Source organism: Seriola dumerili, unplaced genomic scaffold (genome assembly GCF_002260705.1).
Source record: "Seriola dumerili isolate Sdu_G_001 unplaced genomic scaffold, Sdu_1.0 BDQW01000002.1, whole genome shotgun sequence".
In the NCBI taxonomy this organism is placed as follows: domain Eukaryota; kingdom Metazoa; phylum Chordata; class Actinopteri; order Carangiformes; family Carangidae; genus Seriola; species Seriola dumerili.
This window is the reverse complement of record NW_019174257.1, coordinates 10,410,085-10,430,840: the sequence shown is the minus strand read 5'-3', so window position 1 is coordinate 10,430,840 and position 20,756 is coordinate 10,410,085. Positions and strand designations below refer to the sequence as shown.

The 20,756-nt window shown below is 42.1% G+C and overlaps 1 protein-coding gene across 1 annotated transcript in view; it reads right to left on the bottom strand.

The window, feature by feature from the left end:
• Positions 1–1,879: 1,879 nt before the first annotated feature.
• syde2 (synapse defective Rho GTPase homolog 2) overlaps positions 1,880–20,756 on the bottom strand; it is a 43,333-nt gene continuing 24,456 nt past the window's right edge. Inside the window, exons 5-8 of the mRNA XM_022769179.1 lie at positions 17,975–18,101; positions 8,526–8,707; positions 7,082–7,313; positions 1,880–2,944 (exon numbers count right to left, since the gene is read on the bottom strand). Coding sequence (XP_022624900.1) covers positions 2,229–2,944; positions 7,082–7,313; positions 8,526–8,707; positions 17,975–18,101 — 1,257 coding nt within the window. The 3' untranslated portion in view covers positions 1,880–2,228. The remainder of the gene's footprint in view (positions 2,945–7,081; positions 7,314–8,525; positions 8,708–17,974; positions 18,102–20,756) is intronic.

The following is a 20,756-nucleotide window of genomic DNA, read 5'->3' as shown; positions in this document are numbered from 1 at the left end:
TTTCTAGTGGTTGATAGTTAAAAAACATTAACCAGTGCATACAGTCAGAGATGTGACTAACGATAGGCTTATACCTGCTGCAAGTAACAGTAGCTGCTCGCATTAGGCAGCTAATGTTACTTCAAACTGTAAACTGAAACAGTTGCTGAAGCCAGGCACTGTTTTGTTAACAATGACATCATCACTGAAAATACCAAAGAACTGAAGTAAATAAAAGACAGGGACAGAGGACAACATCTGGGCTATTTAAAATAGAAATTGAGAAAAATAATATATTTATTTTAGCCACTTTTATTATTAAAGTGAAAGTTTTTGTTACAAATTTAGCTGTAATAGTCCCAGGCTAGATGTTTCCTCCTGCTTCCAGTCTTTACGCTAAGCTAAGCTGACAGTCTTTGGGCTCTTGCTTAATATTTAGCGTACAGACATGACAGTGATACTGATCTTCTCATATCACTCTGGGCATAAAAGTGAATAAAGAAATTTCCCAAAATGTCAAACTATTCTTTTAAGCCTAAACTGAACATGATGCCATATGAAACACGTGTTCTCTCTTTTTTTCGTTGCCTGCTCAAAATCAAAACACATCTCTACCGTACGCTTGTGAACAGAGATAAACAGAGATACAACTGTTAGTCCCCTTATCCCGTACCCAAATCTGACAGGCGTGTGTATGCCTGTAGATGGTGTCTAGACATTGAAAATCTTGCTCAAAGAAAATACATTTCAACCCATGGTCTTTCATATTTATCTGTAAGAGGAGGTTTCAGTGGCGGCTGTTTCTCCCTCAATTCAGTCCACAGCCAGAATATTTTTTACTGCATGATCTATAATGACAATCTACACTACTGCCTGCCTCATAAGTGCATTATTGTTGTACAACATTTAGTGTTTCATACCTCAATAGAAAAGCTCTCTGCTGCCTTAAACAAGGAAATCCACCCTGAAACAGAATATACACAAGTTCCTCCTGTGATCTTGGTTTAAATTAAAGGAACACTCCACTGATTTTACACGTGAAGGTCAGTTTACTCATCAAAAGGTGTTCAACACAACCTCAGAAACATGGTTGTTTAATATCTACTATGGCTAGGGGGAGAAGCAATATTAAATTCTTGAAGATCTGATTCAATAAATAGTAAAAGCTTGTTACAAGCTGGAAACTAGATGAAAATAGATGCTTGAAGCATGAATTCAGAAACAAATCCTGGAGTTTTCCGATTCAGCGTTAAGAGATTAATGTTCTGGTAAATATCAGCGGGGTTCAATAAAATATCGGAACATATTTCTTCTGCAGCCAAAAATGACAGAGGGGCTGCCTTGATCAACAGGATGGTTTTGTTGTCTTTGCACATTTTTTTTATTAATTTAATTACTTAATTACATATTTTTGCTGGAAACCACTTCTTAATTGAAAGGCCTAATGTATCCCAGATTTTTTCCTACCACTGAAAGGATGTGGAAGTGTCCCACGTCCACATGCTGCCTCAGATTCTGCCAAGACTTGGGGAAACTCTGGAAGCACTGGGATGTTTTGGTATGAAAATGGTCAAGTTTAAAAAATGGATAAATACAGTCTATCAGTAACTTTGCTCTGCATGAGTAGAGTCCCGTAGCACCCAGGGTGCATTCATACCTGCTAAAAATATACCATACTGTATTTAGCCTTTTTCAATGTAAAAACTCTACATCACAGAGGTCATCCTGTTGGTGGCCAACACTGTATCAAGATCAGGGGAGGAGATGCATTTTATTCCAGGGTGGATTTTCATATCGACGTACCACCTTCACACAATTAAGGCACCTTTTAAACCCCTGAGGGGTCAATGGGTTCTTCTAATAAGAAGAGAAGCAACAATAACAACATGGAACACAGAACCGGATTGAAACAAACCAACAACAACAACAACATGAAGTAAGACAGTCGACAAAATAAAAGGAAAATAAAAACATTAGGAATGTCTATGGGTAAGGTACAAACGTCAGAAGTGCCCCATTACGTTTCTTCTCATGTCATCCTTTAGGTTTTTACAGCAGCACTGCACGCCACATTGCCATGGTGATCTCACAGGATCTCCATGGCAACACTGTGGCTGTATCCTGAAGCACCTTGATCGGTAAAGAAGGTCTTCCCCAAACCTCATCAGGCTTTGTGAGAGTGTGTGTGTGTGTGTGTGTGTGTGTGTGTGTGTGTGTGTGTGTGTGAGAGAGAGAGACTGTGGTAGGAGTCAGTATCCGACATTGAGCTTGTTCTTGTTGAGCTCTCTCTCCAGGTTTCCTATCAGAGTGTCGATGCTCTCCTGCAGGTCTCTCAGGTTGACTCTGTTGCTAAGCACTGGGCTGATGTCCTGGATCTTCATGTAGGCCTGGTAGGTGTGCTCTTTGGGCAGCCGGGGCGGCAGGATGTGATCGCACACCCTCTCCTCTTCCTCCTCATCGTCTAATGGCTGCCCGATGCCTGAACTATCATTCTCTCCTTGCTTCTCCTCCTCCTCCTCTTCCTCCGATTTCTCCTCTTCCTCCTCCTTCACCACATCCTCTCTTGGAGGTTGCTCCTGCTCAGTGGGATCATACGCAGAGCTTGTGACCTTCTGCGCTGTATCTTCCTCTGCTGTCTCAGGCTTCTCCTCCCCCTCCTCAGCTGCCTCTGTATCCTCAGAGGGCACATCGTCATAGTCCGCCTCCTCTTTGCTGGGAGGCAGCAGCATTTCAGGGAAGTAGCTGTCACCACAGCCGCTCCAGTCACCAGCGTAGCGGTTGCTGGGGCTGTCCAGGCGCCCCGGTTTGGGCCGCAGGACACCCGCCATCTCCGCCTCAGTGAGGTTCAGGACCTGGGGGCGTTCTTTTCTCCGCCGTAGAGGAGGAACTACCAGTAGGTCTGATGAGGCCTGTGCCAAAAAGGCTGCAGGGGACTGAAAGGAGGACTGGCCATGTGGGTCTATAACTGGAGGAGCAGAGAGGAAAGGAGACAAAAGACCAGTGGAGTTAATCAGATGTGCAGTATACAGGCCATTTGAACTAATATCCTTAAAGGAGTAGTTTGATTTTGGGAAATATGTTTATAAGCTTTTTTGCCAAGACAAGAACATAAAGAACCTCTCCAAGAGAGCTATTTGGTGGAGTTTTTTTCAACCTCTGGAAAGAATATTTCCCAAAATTATGAAATATTAATTTAAAGGGTTTAGTTCACCCATATTACAAGAGGAGAAACATTTTCCCACCCTAGTGGTGTCTAACCATGCAGATAGCAAGTTTTGCAGATGAATGTCTCTGATGTTTCTGCTGCCACACCAATTCTCATTGGGACTATTTTTTTGATAGGAAGCAGTTCAGTTTTTCCAGCGTAGTTTTTCAATTGCTTTCAATGCCACAAACTAAATTCCAGAAATCTCAGAGGCAGGTATCTGAAAACATTGGCACAAAAACTGAAGCTATCTGCGGAGATCTCGCTAGTAAGTGGAAAAATATTCTTTTTTTTGTAATCTACATGAACTAACCCCTTAAGTGATACACATCCCCCTGTTGGCAAATTCACAGTGAAACTGACCTTGAAAATCATGCCTTGGAAACAAGAAGCCTTTATTTGCAAACACATCTAATTCTTACCATTTAAAAAAGGTTTATATCTGAGAATTCCTCAGTAAATAGAAATTTAAACAAGTCAACAGTAGGTTCACAAAGTTCTGCAAACCCTGATATATGACACACGTTCTGCCAAAATAATCCAAATATGAACATGCCATGCCGTGCTCAAAGTCAAACACATGCTGAAGCCACACCAACACACTCTGTGACTTTGGTGCCAACCTCTTGTGCTGTTTGTTATCAACTGTTGACTAAAGCAAATCTTTTTTTAAAAATTAACTAAACTGAGACGCTGTTTATGAAAGGAACATCTGACTTGTGCTACAGAAAGGAACAGAGAGCACTCCAACACAACCAGCACAGTCCAGTTACCTGTCTCTCTTTATCTCAGTGTACCTACACTTGTTGACACCTCTAGCTCTCCCTTACTGGATTGGAAAGGAAAAAAAAAAACAAAACAAAAAAAAACAAAACAAAAAAAAAAAAAACACAAAAAGTTTAAGCAGTTAGGGCTTTAAGTCACATACAAGAGGTACAATATGAGACAAAAGTAATTCTGATTTTATCTCCAGGGGGGATGAAAGATATTTCTATGCAATATTACACGCTTCATAAACAAAACTACTGATGAATTGTGATCCATGTTGACTCCAGTTCAATTCATCAGGAGTGGCAGGTGCTGATACAGTATTTATGTGCAGCGGTTGCACGCTTTGCAGCTCTCCTGAGGCTAAAGACTCGAGCAATTATCGCCTAAAACAAACAGAAATTATCCTCCTTTAAGAGGCACTGTGTTATTTCATTTCAGACATGATTCACTGATGACACGATCAAAGTTATTGGCTGTCAGCAGAGAAAATGAAGGCAGAAAGCAAACAAAAACACGGCACGTTGCGTTACAATAGGTTTTCATCAGTGGATAAATAGACTTTCAATGAAAAGGCATAAAAATAGTTGGGATAAAATCACTTTACCAGTAAATAGAATATATTCTAGATTTTTTTTTATATTCCTCTGCTGTATTTGTGTGTTTAATAAGAAATGATGAGTCAGACTGAATTTCTGCCAAAAAAAGGAAACTATGCATGTGAGGTAAGGTTCTAAACAAAGACAAAAGTTGGACAGATCAACCTCAGTGAGTCCACAGTGGACTCCAGAGGGTTGTGCTTTGATCACGCTGCTACTGATTGATTTTTTGATTTCAAAAACCAGAACCTAATACAATGAAACGCTTTCGCACCCTCACTGCAAACACACACATTCTCCTCTTCTTCCTGTCAGTCGGTCTGTCTAACCATCTGCTCACATCTCCTCACACATACAGTTGGCACACTGCATAATTCACACTCGACTCAACAACACCACCTCAGCCTCTTCAGCACACATATGCTCATGCTCTCTCACACTTCCTGTAAATAGAAGTGCCAATGATTTTATGCAGAGATGTCCCCTGCACTTGCCCAATGCACACTTGAGGCCCGAGCAACAATGCCTTGGAGGGATGGGTTATGTGTGTGTGTGTGAGAGGCGTGAAGAGGCGGCTGGAAATATCCTATAATGATTGTGAAATGTTAGGGTGAAGCTTCAGGGGCTGAGGGCTAAGGTTAAGCCTGGAATGTCTTTAATTATAGTCCAGGCGTCCTACATGCTCTGAGCTAGGGAAGCGGACAGAACGGAGATGTCACTGAGGGAGTAAACAAAGGTTTGAACCTGGACCATGACCTGGACTGAAAGCTTTGTCAAGGTTATTACAGGTCATTATAGGCACTAGCTGGGTGACATCACCTGCAGACAGGAGCACAGAATCACTTCTTTGCAAATAAAAAAAAAAGACTACAAAAACATGATTACACAGCAAAATTCCTCCAATCTCCTCATTTGACTGTCTACAATTGTGTTCTAGCCTATGAGACAAAAATGTCTTTGCACTTTTCTGTTTATCTTTTTAAAATTTCACTTGTACTTCGCTCAGCTACCTGCAATTATAAGATTCGCAAATGCTGACTTATTCAGTTTCTCTCGCTCCGTTTCTTCCCCAGTGGATGCACAGGAGGGCGGAGGGTGCTCGACTTCAGTGGTTTACACGGATTTGGTTCAACGTGGGAGTCAGAGGGTGCAGTTAAATTTAGAGGCAGGACCAGACACAGTATCAGGGCTTCGTCCGACATCGATCGGCAGGTCCGGTCAAAGCTACGGGTCACGGGCAAGAGCTCTGGGGATTTGAGTCTGTCAGGGATGGAGTCTGTCCGACGTGATGTTAGGAGGAGGAAGGCTTGGAAAAGATCTTTTCAAGATACAGCATGCTTGTGCATTTTGAAAAATGTGTGCTCTCGGGACACACTGAAACAAAGCTTGACAAACTTAACAGGATAACACTGCACTCCGAATTGAGGAACAGTAAGCCGGCTAAGTTTGAGATTGATGACCGCGCATGTTTAAAATTGGATGATGGATTTTCAACCACTCTCATTAACCTTAATGTTTATAAAAGTGGCAACAACCCACAGAAGAAAATCCATTTTTTCTAAAGAGGTCAGAACAGGCAAACTGCCAACAGCTGCACCACGGGCTTTTGTCCTGATAGCACTAATGGATTTTCAAATGGAAATATCTGATCAATGCGCCTAGGGAGAGTGCACAGGTCAATTTTTTTTTTTGCGGCAGTTTTTGCCTTTACTCGCAGCAAAGGGCCATGGGTCGGACTCGAACCCATGGTCGCTGCGGTAAGGACGCACTCTACCAGTTGAGCCACCGGGGCGCTCCAGTTTTGTAATATTTTGATTAACTTCTTGGCGGGGCTGAGACTTTAACTGCCTGACAGCAGCCATTCACACACTGCTTAGAGATGTGGTGAACACAAATACATAAAAATATTGAACCCGCAAGTTTCAAAAACATTTCAAATTAGTTGCTGTGACCAATATAAATTTTACAGCGCCTGCAGCTCTTTTCATCATTCTCAGCTCCCTCCTGAATAATCTTTGGATTCCTTCATGTCTCACACTGAGCAGACAGCTGCAGCTGGCACAGAGCAGCTGTGCAGGCAGACAGATGACCTGTGCTGAGCGAGGCTGGTACTGGGTATCTGTCCTTGGTTGGTGATTTATCTTAAGACAGGGGGGCCACGCCTCGAAACTTTGGTTTACATTAGGGTTTAGTGGCTTGGCTCTGATTGGCTCAGCCTGCCATGATGAAGTACTCTGTGGAGAGTTTCATCTCTGGGGAGCCAACAGATGGTGGCCAATAGCTATCAGCTGTACTTGTGCCAGTGTTGGATGACCTCAACGATCAAAGCAGCCCAGCCCAACAGTCCTTTGTAGAGCTGAACCACAGAGCTGGTGCTGATCTGTGCGAGACCCTCGGGCAAAACACTGGTATATACAGTACAAACATATAATCTCACAGTAAAATAGATGTTTTATAAAGCCATGATACTTTGTAGGACGTATTTAAATATATCAAAATGTGCTCAGGAAGGAAAAAAAAAGCTAACAACCTGGCCAAAGCTGCAGCAGGTAGTGCAGGACTTCGATGTGCTTTTTGAAGTGCAGGGCGCTGGCCAGCTCCTCAGAGTCGATGAAGACTCGGTTGGTGTGGCAGGACGCCTCCTGACGCTGGCTCAGCAGCACTGGGCCGAAACACACCGCCAGGTTCTGACATGTCATCTTGTTCGCTTCCTGGTAGGACGCCACCAGCTTCAGATGGTCGAGAAGCTTCCGCAGTGTCATCTGATTCACACACACACACACACACGCACACACGCACACGAGTGTGCAAACACAGACAAATAAGACATGTTATTATTATGATTAGTAGTTGTAGTAGTACCACCGGCAGCAGCAGAGCTACACTGTAACATCTACTTCAACATGCTGTTTGTAACAGTGAAAAGCTGTTTCATGTAAGAAATGAAGAAAAATGACACTTTTTGCAGACAAGGCAAAATGTTACATTAAGGTGAATGCTTTACATCTTGCTAGATATCCCATTATTGTAACAGCTATGATAGTAGTTTGGAAAGTTTAAGCAGAAGAGCCTTTCAAATGATTATTCCAAGGGGGATTTCTAAAGACAAATGTCCCCAGAGTTATCTGATGCCACGTGGCCTTGGCAACACACTGTACACTGTAAACTCTAAGCAGAGTTACATATGTACTGGTTATATCTAGGATTTATTTATTTATTTATTTTCCACATTGTGTGACCTTAAATCCATTAAACATGTGTAGCAGAGAGTTGAGCATTTATTTCCTGCTGACAGTGAGTCTAAAATGTCTGTGTCATTGTCGCTCCCACTTGCAGCTGCTACTTATTGTCATTATTAGTGCTATAGAACAATAAACTGGCTGAGCAGACACAGTTTAATGGAGGCTCATGGCAGATACACTGACAACAGCATTTATATTGGTCAATAAAAAGAAGTTGCAGTACATAAAATACAAAGATATTTTTGTAGCAGTTGAAAATCAGTGTCTCATAATTCAGAAATAACTATATTCAAGGGATCCCTAAAGTATTTGTATAAGACAAGATAATAAGGATATCTGGGGATTAAACCTCTGCGATCTTTGTTTGTTTTCCATCTCTCTCTCCCTCTCTCATTTCATTTTATATCAAATTTTAAATATTAAAATGCTGAAGTCTGTGTCATCCTCAAAAATCCAGCATCAGTCGCACTTCAGTTTCACTTTGTGTCGTACATCAGTAGTCTAAAAATCTTTATATGCAGGTGACAAGATGAAGACATGTGGTTAGTGTGCCACCACTAATATCACCCAATGTAAAAGCCTACGTAATAGAAATTAAACATAGTAATCTTAACATCGTAACCATCATTATCTACGCCACAATTATGCCTTTCACGACCACTTCTGTGACAGTATTCCAGCACTGAGATGACTGTGAGATCAAGCGGGGGATGTGCAGTTTATCTTCCTCACCCTCTCCACCTCTGGCAGGTTCTCCAGCAGGCTGACGGTGTGCTCCGAGTCGGCCTGGTCGTTCTCGCAGCCTGCTGCTCCAATACGCAGAGGCCTCACGGCCATGGACTCCAGCACGGCTTCATACAGCTGCTTGGTGATCAGAGGGTAGGGTAGCTCTCGTAGGTAGTCCTTCAGTACTCCTGAAGAGAGGGAGACAAGAGAGAAAATACAGCATGAGAGAGAGTCAACAAATTAAAAAACACTTCTTTGCAGCAGAACTGAGAGTCATTCTTTTTTCCCGCATTTGAACTGAAAAGTACCTCTTTATCTTCCACGCTAGCACCTTTAATTCTTGACAAATCACTAACAACACATCTTTATGAAGTGCTGTCACTGAGAAATAAAAAGCTTTTATTTCCCCCCTCTCCCTTAAACAAATGAACCTGGCGCACTCTCTTGGCTGCAAATTGAGGTGCTATTGTTTCCGCGGGTGATCCTGTGGCGTCTGCCGGGATGCCTGATTGGAGTCAGGCGCGACTCTGCAGCCAAAAGTGTTAGGGAGCCCGGTGTCTGTGACGGTGCATTCACACCTGTGACCTGTCACACCCGCAGTTCAGACAAAAACCACAGCAAAACATGAAACCCACGCTGTCTGTCTCCACTAAGCCCCTCAAATAGCCCTGGCATGTCTTTTCATCAAAGGCAAAGGGAGGGGGGGGGATAAATACGGGAATAAAAAAGGCTCTTGGCAGTGTGACAGCTCTTTGTGGTGAGTGTCTTCTCTCTTTTCCCTCTGCATGAAGCTGGATCAGTTTTCAGAGAAGGCTGTGGGCTGTGTAATCAGCAATATTGGTTATGCTCCAAAGTGATACACACTGTGTATGAACACTAACAATAATTTTATATTTCTTAAGAATTACAATCACCAAATAACCCTCATATAAAGTGTGTTGTTGGGCAAACCAATTAGAAACTGCAAATAAAACACTTAACTGACAACTTCCTGTTTTCTCACATGCAACTTTAATGTTAGTTTTATCACAAAGAAAGATTTGACAGACTTGAGCTACAAATATTAGACGCCTGTGAGCCAGTATCAGACAGATACGTTGTCTTGTGCTGCTGTAATCAAACGCCAGATACTACACTCGATCAATACATCCACACTGCACCATATACACGCTGCTGCTGCTGCTGCTGCTGCTGCACTGCTCAACTGCAAAGACTTACAAACTGCTGCAAACACTTGCTACTGATGCTTGAACAGCATTTTTCTAAGCAAGCTCACCTGGCAACAGTCCAATCCCATTGCTTCAGGATGGCTTTGTTGAGGAATAATCACGCTGTTACGGCTGCTGGTGTTCTGCAACGTTGTTTTTCAGGCACTTATCTTATCTGCTGCTGGGTTCAAACATGCACCCGAAGCCAGAATGAGAGATTTCCTGCCCGTGATGTTGGCAACTTTGGAGCGTGACGACCACTGAGATGCCAGAGATCACAAGTTTTCTACATCAGTTGCTTGCACTAACATGCTTATCATGAGATGTCTTGAATCTCTTCTGGGTTCATGTGCTTGGCTAATATCAGTAAGCTGCTGATGTCGATGGCTGTTTTTATCCATAGCCCACAGACCTGCTTTGTGGGCAGGGTTTGTCTTGGTGTCTCCTGGCCTCTAGTTTCTGCTCTTATGAGTCTTCCTTCTATTTGTATGCAGCATTTACATTGTCATTAATGATTATTGATCTTTTTGTGCCTGAGGTTAACTTTTGGGTTGCTGCTGGTGGTTGCTGATTTATGCATTGAAATATGAATAGTCATGATTCGAGCTGAATGCCTAGGTTGTCCTTGAGGTTGTTGCTCTGTTTTGACTGGCTCATTACAAACCTCGATCTCTGATAGAGGCTATGACTGTGTGTCAGCTTCAGGGACGTGAACATGACCCGTTCATATGTGTTTTTCCCTGTAATGTTGGCTACATGCTTAACACTGTAAACATTTTTACCAAGACTTCATATTCAGTGAAGCACTAGTGAAATATTTCACTCGAAAGCAGTTGGTTTTTGTTCACTTTACTCTTCAGCTACTTCTAAACACTTGAGTTTCTTATCTACATGTTCTGGGTATGTTGATTATGATGATGATATTCTGCTTATCAACACAACATAACATGATAAGATAATTGCCCCAAGCCATGACTTTATGAGTTTTGCCACATACACTGTTAATAGAGAACACAACAACAGTACGACTGGGTTTAAAAAAAAAGGTTAAAGGTATAAAGTATCTGTGTCAAACACCATCCTGTTCCTTGCAATTCCCAAAGTAGTGACAAAATCCCTGGAGCTTTTGCAGCAGATTCTGATTAGGATGCTGTAAATAGAGGCTCCTCCATCATCACTTCTACATCGCCGGACACCCGAGGTGTTTTTCCTCTTTGCCTCTCGGCTTCTATTTACAGAAAACTGCAATAAGATTCACCGTAAATCCACTGACATCCCTTTAGGCCCAGTGAGGAGAATGGAGGGCACAACTTAACACGTTAACTTTTTAATCCCCGTAAGTCCCCACTCTGCTCTTTAAGTGAGCCTGAGGATTAACGCTTTCCAGTCTATTCCTTACGAGTGTCGTCGGTCGGTCCATCACACATCAGTCTGTGTAAAGTGCAAAGACAAATGTTTGAAAATGAAGCTGAAAGTTCATCGGTTTTAGGTGATGACACTTAAATGTCCTGTCTTCTTTCCCAACAGTTACACAGGCACAAGAGCCTTTGAATACAGGATTAGAGAGTGGAGGAAGCAACTAAATTCAGTTCAGTGTTACACTACAATTAGGATTAGGTTAGCTCAGATTAGCATTAGGTTCAGTATCGTCACACTGACATTCAGCGCAAAAAAAAAACTTCAACACTCATCAGGAGAATGATCCACTGTAAACCGCAAGCATTACCTTTACACACCAAACCCCTCACAACCCAAACCCAATACCACAAAATATTTAGGAAGTAGGTAAAAAGAATATGAATCTCTGTAGCCTCTTTTCTTTGTAATTCGTATTATTGATTGTATTGTTTTTACAGTTGCACTTGTATTTTTTGTGTTGTTCTGTTTGTGTATTTTATATACAAACAAGTCAGGGACAAGTATTACAATTAACCTAGATTGTAAATGCTGTGATATGTGGATTTTCACCTCTTCTCAAACCCGTCCACAAGTCCTTTCTCTGAACTCGAGATTCAACACGTTCTAACACACGACACACACACACACACACACACACACACACACACACACACACACACACACACACACACACACACACACACAGAAATGTTGTGCATTCCTGAGGTAGTTAGTGTTAGCTCTGAAGAAAAACAACCCATACCCAAAACGACATTGGCGTACTATGTCAGCCCGCCCATCTCAGGTAGACAAACACAATGACAGCTCTAAGTCAGCGGGGTCAGACTTTAACACGGCTTCAGGCAAACACACACTTAAAACTTGATAAAATGTCCCCCGCAATTAAACATGTCCCCTGTGGCCTGTGAGCCAGCGTAGCCGATCTGTGGGTGCATGTTTCCATTTTGTTTTAGTTCTGATTCACACTGATGAATGCTTCTGCTATCTTTCAACTTCATCAGGCTTGGTATGAAATCTGGTATGAGCAAAATGTGATAAGCACACATAAACACAAGATACATTCAGTCTCCTTAACGCTTCCCTAGACATGCTGATTTCCAAAACAGATTACACAGAAATGCTTTGTGAACATCCTCCTGCTTCCCGTTGTCGATCTTTACTGAGACTTTGCAGAGATAATAATAATCTGCTTGTTCCATCGCAGGAAAACAGGCTGCCTGGAAGCAAAGAAGAGCCGTGTGTTTTTATCCTTATCTCTGCAAAGTAAAGCTTTTTTTGTTACTCGAGTGTGCAAATAAAAAGCAGAGAGGTACCACTTTCCTTCACATGTAAACTCAAGCATGGTAGACCCTGTGACCTTCCCTGTGCTGTGAGGCAGATCGTCTGGAAACAGAAAGCACGACTGTTTCACGTTAGCATCGCCTCAGAAAACTAAACAGCCAACGTTTCTCCTCACATGCGATTTATGAAAATATCACGCACATGTTTAGGCTCTTTCTATTGCAATAATGTTAAAAAAAAAAGAAAAGAAAAGAAAAAGAAACACACCAGTCAGTCCAACCTTGTGTATGTTCATGTGCATGTGTGCTTGTGTTTGTCTGAAGTGAGGAGAAATACAGCCATTCAGGTAAATCATTAGCCTGCTATGAGTCAGTGTTAGTGTTTACTTTAGTGTCTTAGCCCCTGATCAGCACACACACACAGTCACGCACACATGCTCAGTGAAACGTGAACACACACACACACACACACACACACACACACACACACACACACACACACACACACACACACACACACACACACACACACGTGCACAAGGTCATGGGCTCAGGGGTGAACAGGTGTGCTTCCCCTGCAGGTTCTTCACTCTTTTTCACAGGCAAGCTGACAACAAGCGCACGCTGAGTGTCTGCGCTCTCACATTTAAACTGCTGGGGTTTGGCTTCACACCAGCAGAGATTTGAACTATACATACACACACATCTCCGCCTACACCTACAGGCTGATAGAGACTGTGTAGAGGAATATACTGTAGCCCTGAAATGCCAAGCAGCTCATTGAAAAAGCAGAACAAAGCCTTGAAACACAGCTTCAGTACACGCACTTAAAGCTACAGATGACAGCAGCTTAAAGTATATGCATGTAAATAGTTTTCTTTATCATTATTTCAGACTATTTCAATGTTTCAAATGTGCCACCAAACACTACAAGGCACACAATGCACTGGGGCACGGCTCTACCTTTGACCTCTTGTTCAAACAAAGCGGAAGGTCACTCCTCTTGTCAGTGCTGCAGTCAACGCCTCGCCTAGAGAACAAACGGGGGTTTGTTCTCCGTCGTGCCCCCTCCCTGCTGTCCTGCACGCCCCCACAGCACTAGGGGGGGCCAGAGGAGATGTGTGTATCTCTGCCTTGTCCAGTGCCACGGTAAAGCTTTACACTGCGGTTTGCTTCAAACTTTCCGTAGCCCCCCCCCCCGAAAAAAAAAAAAAAACCCAAAACGTGCAAACCCAAGCTCAACCCTGGAAACAGTGGAGCTCGTCAGAGATATGTCTGCAACTGGTTTTTGGTCCCCGACCCGCAGTTTAAGAAATATTCTGACACCCACACAGGCCTGGAGCTCTTTGTAAAGTGGTTGCCTGCTTCCCTGGCCGGCCCAGGGTTCAGCTAATCCCCCATGCATGAGCCAAATACCATCTGTGTTTGTTCGGCAACAAAGGGGGCACTTGTTAATGACTTTCCATGTCTTCACTGGAGTACTGCCGAGGGTGGGGGGCAAAGTAGGGAAGTAGACTATGGAAAAGAGGAGTCAGGAAGGGCAGAATTAAAAACCCCAAACTAGGATCAATAACTGCACCCAACTGTCAACCGGCAAGAGTCAGGACACACTAGTTTCTTTTTTTTTCTTTTTTTTTTTTTCCTCAGAGGACAAATAACTGAACCTGTTTCCCATCACTGGATCACAAGTTCTCTCTCCATACAAAGGCCAAACAGGTCGAGCTGAGGGCTTAATCATTATTCAGCGTCACTAAACTGACCTTGAGAAACACACTTTGATTGACAGTGATTCAGTGTTTATTTGTTTAATCCAAACAGGAATATTTGTAACTGTGTGAATTCTAAGATAAACTGTGATTTACTGTAACGTGTGTCGTAAACATTTTGAGGTCTGCTAATGCTCACTTGTTGCTGTTGTGGCTGAAAGCACTGCTGATGTCACAAAGCTCTAAAACATATACAGTATATAATAAAACTTCATAACCAACATCCACTACCATGTAAAGCCTTCCTCACCCAGAAGAAAAACATCATCTGGTATTCTTCTTCTAAATTAGAGCTATTGCCATTTTTAGATTCAGGATATTTACCAGATATTTCAGGCATGTTTCTGATAACAGATTGTTGTCTCTTTTGCACCGTCCATGTCTAAACTATCTGAAAGCTAAAAAGTCCTGCTCCAATAAAGCAACATCTGTTACAGAATTAACATTAAAATGGGAAATATTGGGTATATTCAATATAAACTGAAGTAGACAAGAATAAGCAGCACTTCCAACCTATTTAATGGATTAGCTCAACATTTTGGGAAATACTCCAAGCGGTGTATCCAGTCTTTATGCTAAGAAACAAGCTTAGCTTAGCAAAAAGACTGGAAACAGGTGAAACAGCCAAACAAGCCCTGTCCAAAAAATAATAAAACCCACCTACCAGCCCCTCTACAGCTCACTAATTAACACATCATATCTTGTTTTTTTAATCTGTTCAAAAACTGAAGTGTAAAAATGTCAAGCTGTGGGTCTATGGGGGGGTTTCATCTGCCCAACTACCAGATCCTTGCATTTCATCTAAACTGAGAGACATCTTTTGCAGTCTGAATGTCTGAGATTGTCTGTAATTCCTCTGCTGATTCTGGAAATTATCACGGGGAGTTTAAGGTGTCCAGTGTTTGGAACATTCAGTGTAGATTTAAGTAATTCCAAATTAAACTGAGCCACTATCCTCACAAGTCGCTCGATGATTGCTAGGAGTCAGTGGAGGTTATGAAGACCTCCGCGTCGTCCGCCATGTTGCAGCTGATCTACAGCAGCACAGTCTCTTTCTGTGACTGCTTTCTATAGGCTCATACATAGATTAACTACAGAGGAGAAAGAGTGACTGCTGAACGCAAACTGCTGAAGATAATGTTGTTTGCCTTGATTTTTCACAGCATATTGCTCATGTTGATGACACGTTTCTGTTCCCTTTGAGTGAATTGTGATTTGAAACAAAGGACTGAGATTTGAAACAATGGAGGGCTGCGCACTGAGCGTGTTTTGCAAGCTTTGGATTGAACTCTGACCCCTGGATAATCCCTTTCACTACCTCCGCTTTTAAATTAGCCGTGTGACACGCCAGCCCTCTTAGCTCATCCATTTGCTGCTCGCTTATTAGCCGCTCGTCTGACTGCACACTGCAGAGACTCCTTTTTAATCCAATATTCAGCATTATTCAGCACTTCAATTATAAATTCAAATTAGAAGGTGTTTCTTGAAACATGAGGAGATTACATTTCAAAATACTGGCAGCAAAAGTAAAGTCAGGTCAATCAACTGGCAGGTTTTTACCAAATATTTCAGGAAAGTATGTTTTAAGACTAAACCCATGATTATATCCCAGATGGACATTTTTGCTGCCCCCCCCCCCCCCCCCTTTCTGCCCTCTTCCACTCACTCAGGTCCAACTGCAACAGCAACTCGCTTGGCAGAGCAAATTTAGGCAGCGAGCAAAAACCAACAATCCACGCTGGTGCTGGCCCTTTTTTTCTAACCCGCTCAACTGTTAACTGTGTTCTTTGCCCTGCCATGCAAATGCATGTGGATCAAAGCAGGCATGATAGGACGACGCCTATATGGGGCCTCTTCCCAAAACCAACAGCAGTTCCTACAATGCCCAGGGGTTTCCATGGTCTTCCTCTTTTTGTGGGAGAAAAAAAAAAATCATGACCAAGTCATTTTCTACAATTTTGCCCCCACCCTCAAAATCTGTCACACTGCTGGAGTCATTACTCAATCCAGTGACATGGCTGTTTTTGGAAGCTGCAGACTCTGTGAGATGCGCTGTAACTCATTGTGTTCGTTTTTGATTTGACAGCAACAGAGCAGGGAGAAGCTGCAACTGACAGGTATTTGAGTGGCATTTAAATTACTGGCTTTAAATAATGAGACGTGAGATGTGCAGCACTGCTTTAGGGACACCCAAACAACATTTACACTTACACTACCACCATTATCAGGCTGAGTCGCTTACATCTGAAAAAAAAAACAAAAAAAAAAACACACACTCGGAGCTGACTAAAACATGACCTAGAAGGGACAGTACAAAGCATGTCTCAACCACAAACCTGAAGGAGAAAGAATGACCTGAATGTACAGCATGGTCTGATCTGTGTGTGTGTGTGTGTGTGTGTGTGTGTGTGTGTGTGTGTGTGTGTGTGTGTGTGTGTGTGTGTGTGTGTGTGTGTGTGGGCCCTTCCCTCAGGCATTGGCCTATAGCCTATACTGGTATGTTGACTGCTGGAATGCTTTTACTACAAATGGCAGACTCACACATACACTCACAGACGTACGCATGTGCTGACCTATCTGCAGCGGACAAACAGGTTCAGGCACGTTCACTGGAGCAACGTGTGGATCGATACGACATCCAGACTGCAGTGGGGCATTGCGCCATTTGTTTTGTTATTAATGTACATGTGCTACACTGCCTTACTCTCTTCACCGAGTAACTCTTCTTCTTCTCTTCTTTGCTTGAATCACGTCTCTAATCCTACTTTTACTACATTTTACCCTGATTTGAATGAATGAATCCCATTTTATTCATTTTTACCCACTCCTTGTTTTTACAGCCTCGTGTTTTGATATCTCCCTAGTTTCTATTCTGTTCTTATATTTCTATTTCTTTTAGGTTTTTAATGTTGTAAAGCTGTGTAAATAAAGTTTTATTATCATAATAAGTGAAAAAAGTCTAAAATAAAGTACTGTTCTGACAGTAATTTAATATCGATGTAATGAATATTTTTGACACATAACTCATAAGCTTGTGCCTCCCTTTCCACAACACATCTCCAAATGTTTCATAAAATGTTTCAATTGTCTCAAAAAAATCTCCTCCTCTCCTGCTTCATGACGTAACTGAGTTTAACATGTCAAAACTAGAGCTAAAGCAATCAATTAATCAGTTAATTAGGGAAATCGTCAGAAAATTAATCAGCAACAAACTTAACATTCAGTTAATCATTTTTCAATCAATAATGTCCAAAAAATTCACTGGTTCCAGCTTCTCAAATGTGAGGATGTGCTGCTTTTCTTTGTTGTCATTGGTGGAACGTTAATAATTTTTGGTTTTGATTGTAATTTTTAAGACGAAACAAACAACTTGAAGATGCCAACTTGTGCTCTTGGAAATTGTGATGGGCATTTTTCACTGGATCACGTGATTAATCTTGGAAATAATCAGTGGAATAATCCGCCAAAAAAAAGAAAACAAAAAAGAAAACGTTCTTGCAGCCCTGATCAAGAATCACTGACTTTAATCTGGGGTCGACTGCTCAGTCAGTCTCAGAGTGTACCTGATGTTTGTATACTGAGTGTACTGTATTATGTAATATCCTAATGAAGTACAGGTAAGACGGTATTTTTCAGACGTATCCTAAGACCAGAGGGACACCAGGGCTGTTTGGAAATGCCATCTCGTTAACTAACTAACAGTCCCTAATTACACTGAGTGTGTGTGGTGATCTTGTGCTTTGTTGGCGTCTCGTGTTCTCCGTTGCTCATGCTCAGTTTACCTGTGATGACGTTGATGTCAGGATACGTGTTTTCACAAAGCTCCACGCCGTGGCTGTCTCTCTCGAACGCTTCACGTAGCTCCTTCTTTACTGCTGCAGACCCACACAGACGGTAGAGACCCACCACCTGGAAACACACACACAAGTAGGTCAAATAAACAGGCATGGCTGAAAGAGTCAAACAGTTGACAGTGAGGCAGACATCCTTACAACCCTATCGATCAACTTCTACGTCTGCACTCAAACAATGCGCTGGACAGAAGCCAGAACTACTTTCACAGAAAATTCACGTGTCTCAAAAGTCTTGTCTGCCTTAACTCGACAAAATGACAGCTTATGATACAATTATCTACCAGGACTCACTTTTTCACGAGACACAGGAGGCCCAGTATGACACAGAACCAGATTGTGACAAGCTGCTTACAAAACAACTGAATCCCAGTGAGAAGACTGACTTATCACTATTCTTAATAACTTCTTGTACCACACTTTTTGTGCACTTACTATCCTAATCCTGTAACACCATATTGTGTTTCTATGTATTCCTGTCTACTCTGCACACACCGCATCTATTAAAAGTATGTGCATCGAGGAAGAGGATCCCCCCCTTGAATAAAAGGTTTCTCTTTTTATTTGTTGTATTTTTTTCTTTTTTTTTTGTGCAGGTTTCTCTGATCTAGATCGAGGGCTGTAGGATAGAGGGTGTCACACTGTATTTTGCACACATTGCAAAGCCCTGACACAAGCTCATGTGAGACAAATAACCCTGACTTGACATCACTGACCACCAGCTGCCTCCTCTCAGCAGAGACAGACAGAAGATAGACTGTTATAACATGTTCATTTGAAACATTTACAGTAAGACTATATAATTCTTGCTGAACATAAAACCTGTGAAATATTTATCTGATGCACAATAAAACAGATGGTCTAAGAGGGGCACAAATAGGAAAAAGGCGCAAAGAGAGCTGCAAAGTGGCACAGCAATGTCAGGCTACAAAGCATTAGCAATGTATATGCAAACAATAGGTAATATAAGCTAACAGTCACACCTGACCATCTGCAGCTGTAGCAGCAAAAGTCTGCCAATCAGAGCAAAAGACTTGACAATGAGTTGCAGGTCACAGCAGAACAAGAAAAGCTGTAGCAGAAAAAGTCCTGAGTGTATTAAGAAGAGCAATGGTACATTTTATTACTAAAAGTAAAAAGAATATTGTGTTAAATATTCACTTTAAAACAAGACTGTGCAACATTTGGCCATTACATGATGATGCTAAAAGCAGCACATGATTAGCCATCATTAGCTAGTGGTCAGACCATAACCAAAGAAAGGCTGTAGCAGTAAAACCCTTGAGTGTGTGTTACTGAAGTGGTGGGTGTGTTGTATTGCTTATAAATTCAGCTTTTCATTTGTAAGAGGAAGATTTGGTTGATATAATTTTTTCAAAAGATATAGTCTCACTTTTCTCTGAAAAAGTAGCCATTAGCATCATTTTCAACACATCTGTGAACATAGTTTCATCACTCGGCTTATTTGAAAATGGAAATGTGTTCTGACTTGTACCTAACTTCACTCAGAAGTGTGATAAAAGTGTCACGTCCTTATGACTGAACGGATAAACACAGAGCTCTTCTAAAAACCAGGCTGACAGCTCAGCATTAAAAATGGAAGCACAAACCATTTATGTTTCTTCACCTACGCCTCCAGAGTGTGACCTGAAGGAACTCTTAACAATTTCCTCAAGACGTTGACATTTGATAGTTGAAACTCGGCACCAGTGGTTTCTTTGTTATGTTGGGATTAGGCCTGGCTACAGACATACCATAATTTCTCCTACATGTGTCTGTCTGGTATGTGGCATAGCAGACCAACTGGTGTGGTTGCCCCGGTAACGTGTTAAGTCAGTGGGCTGTGAATGGCGGGTCGGGTCCAGATCCACACAAACACACACATACACACTTGTACACACACACACACACACTGCTGGCCTTTCCGGGCTCCAGCGTAGGAGCGCTATAAAGTCTCCCCATCCCACCAGACCAACTATTTGTGAGCTCTCCTCGTCCAGTTGAGCAGTGTTTTCTAAACCTCACACGAGAGGGAGAGAGGAGGACAGATTAGGTCGGGATTTGGCTTTGTGTGAGAGTAAACAGAAGTCACTGGGCACAATGAACAACAAGTCCATTCAGAAAAAAAAAAGAGTCTCTCTCTTTGGGGGAGAGCCCGAGTGCAGGCGGGGAACAGCTGTTGGCAAAAAGAGGGCCTGCACTCCTGCTCTGCGGCTGCCGGGCAACACAACAAGCAGCACCAGCAAGGACCTATATGTAGAATAAGGCAGACACAATAACCACAAACCAAAAACGAGTTCCCTTGACAGGAATGTGGATGCTCGGTGACCGAAGGACCAATGATGGGATCAGTTTTTTTTTTTTTTCTTTTTGTCTAGGATCAGCTTAAGGACTTTATAGAAACATCAAAGGAGAAGAAAGGAAAGAAAGAAAAGTGCATTTGACCGCAATAATGCTCCTCAGTGTTCGAACAAAGTCAGGGAAGCAGGGAAATAATCATCTGTTCACACCTTTGTGACAAAATAACAGCTAACACTTTACTGATTATTTTCTCAATTAATCAATCATTTTTTTGTTTTGTAAAGTGTCAGAAAATGTTGAAAAATGCCTGTCTCATCTTCAAAGATCTAGTTTTGTCTGACCAACAGCTCAATACACAAAGATATTTAATTTACTATTCCACAAGAAAAAGAAAACAGTGAAACCTCACAAA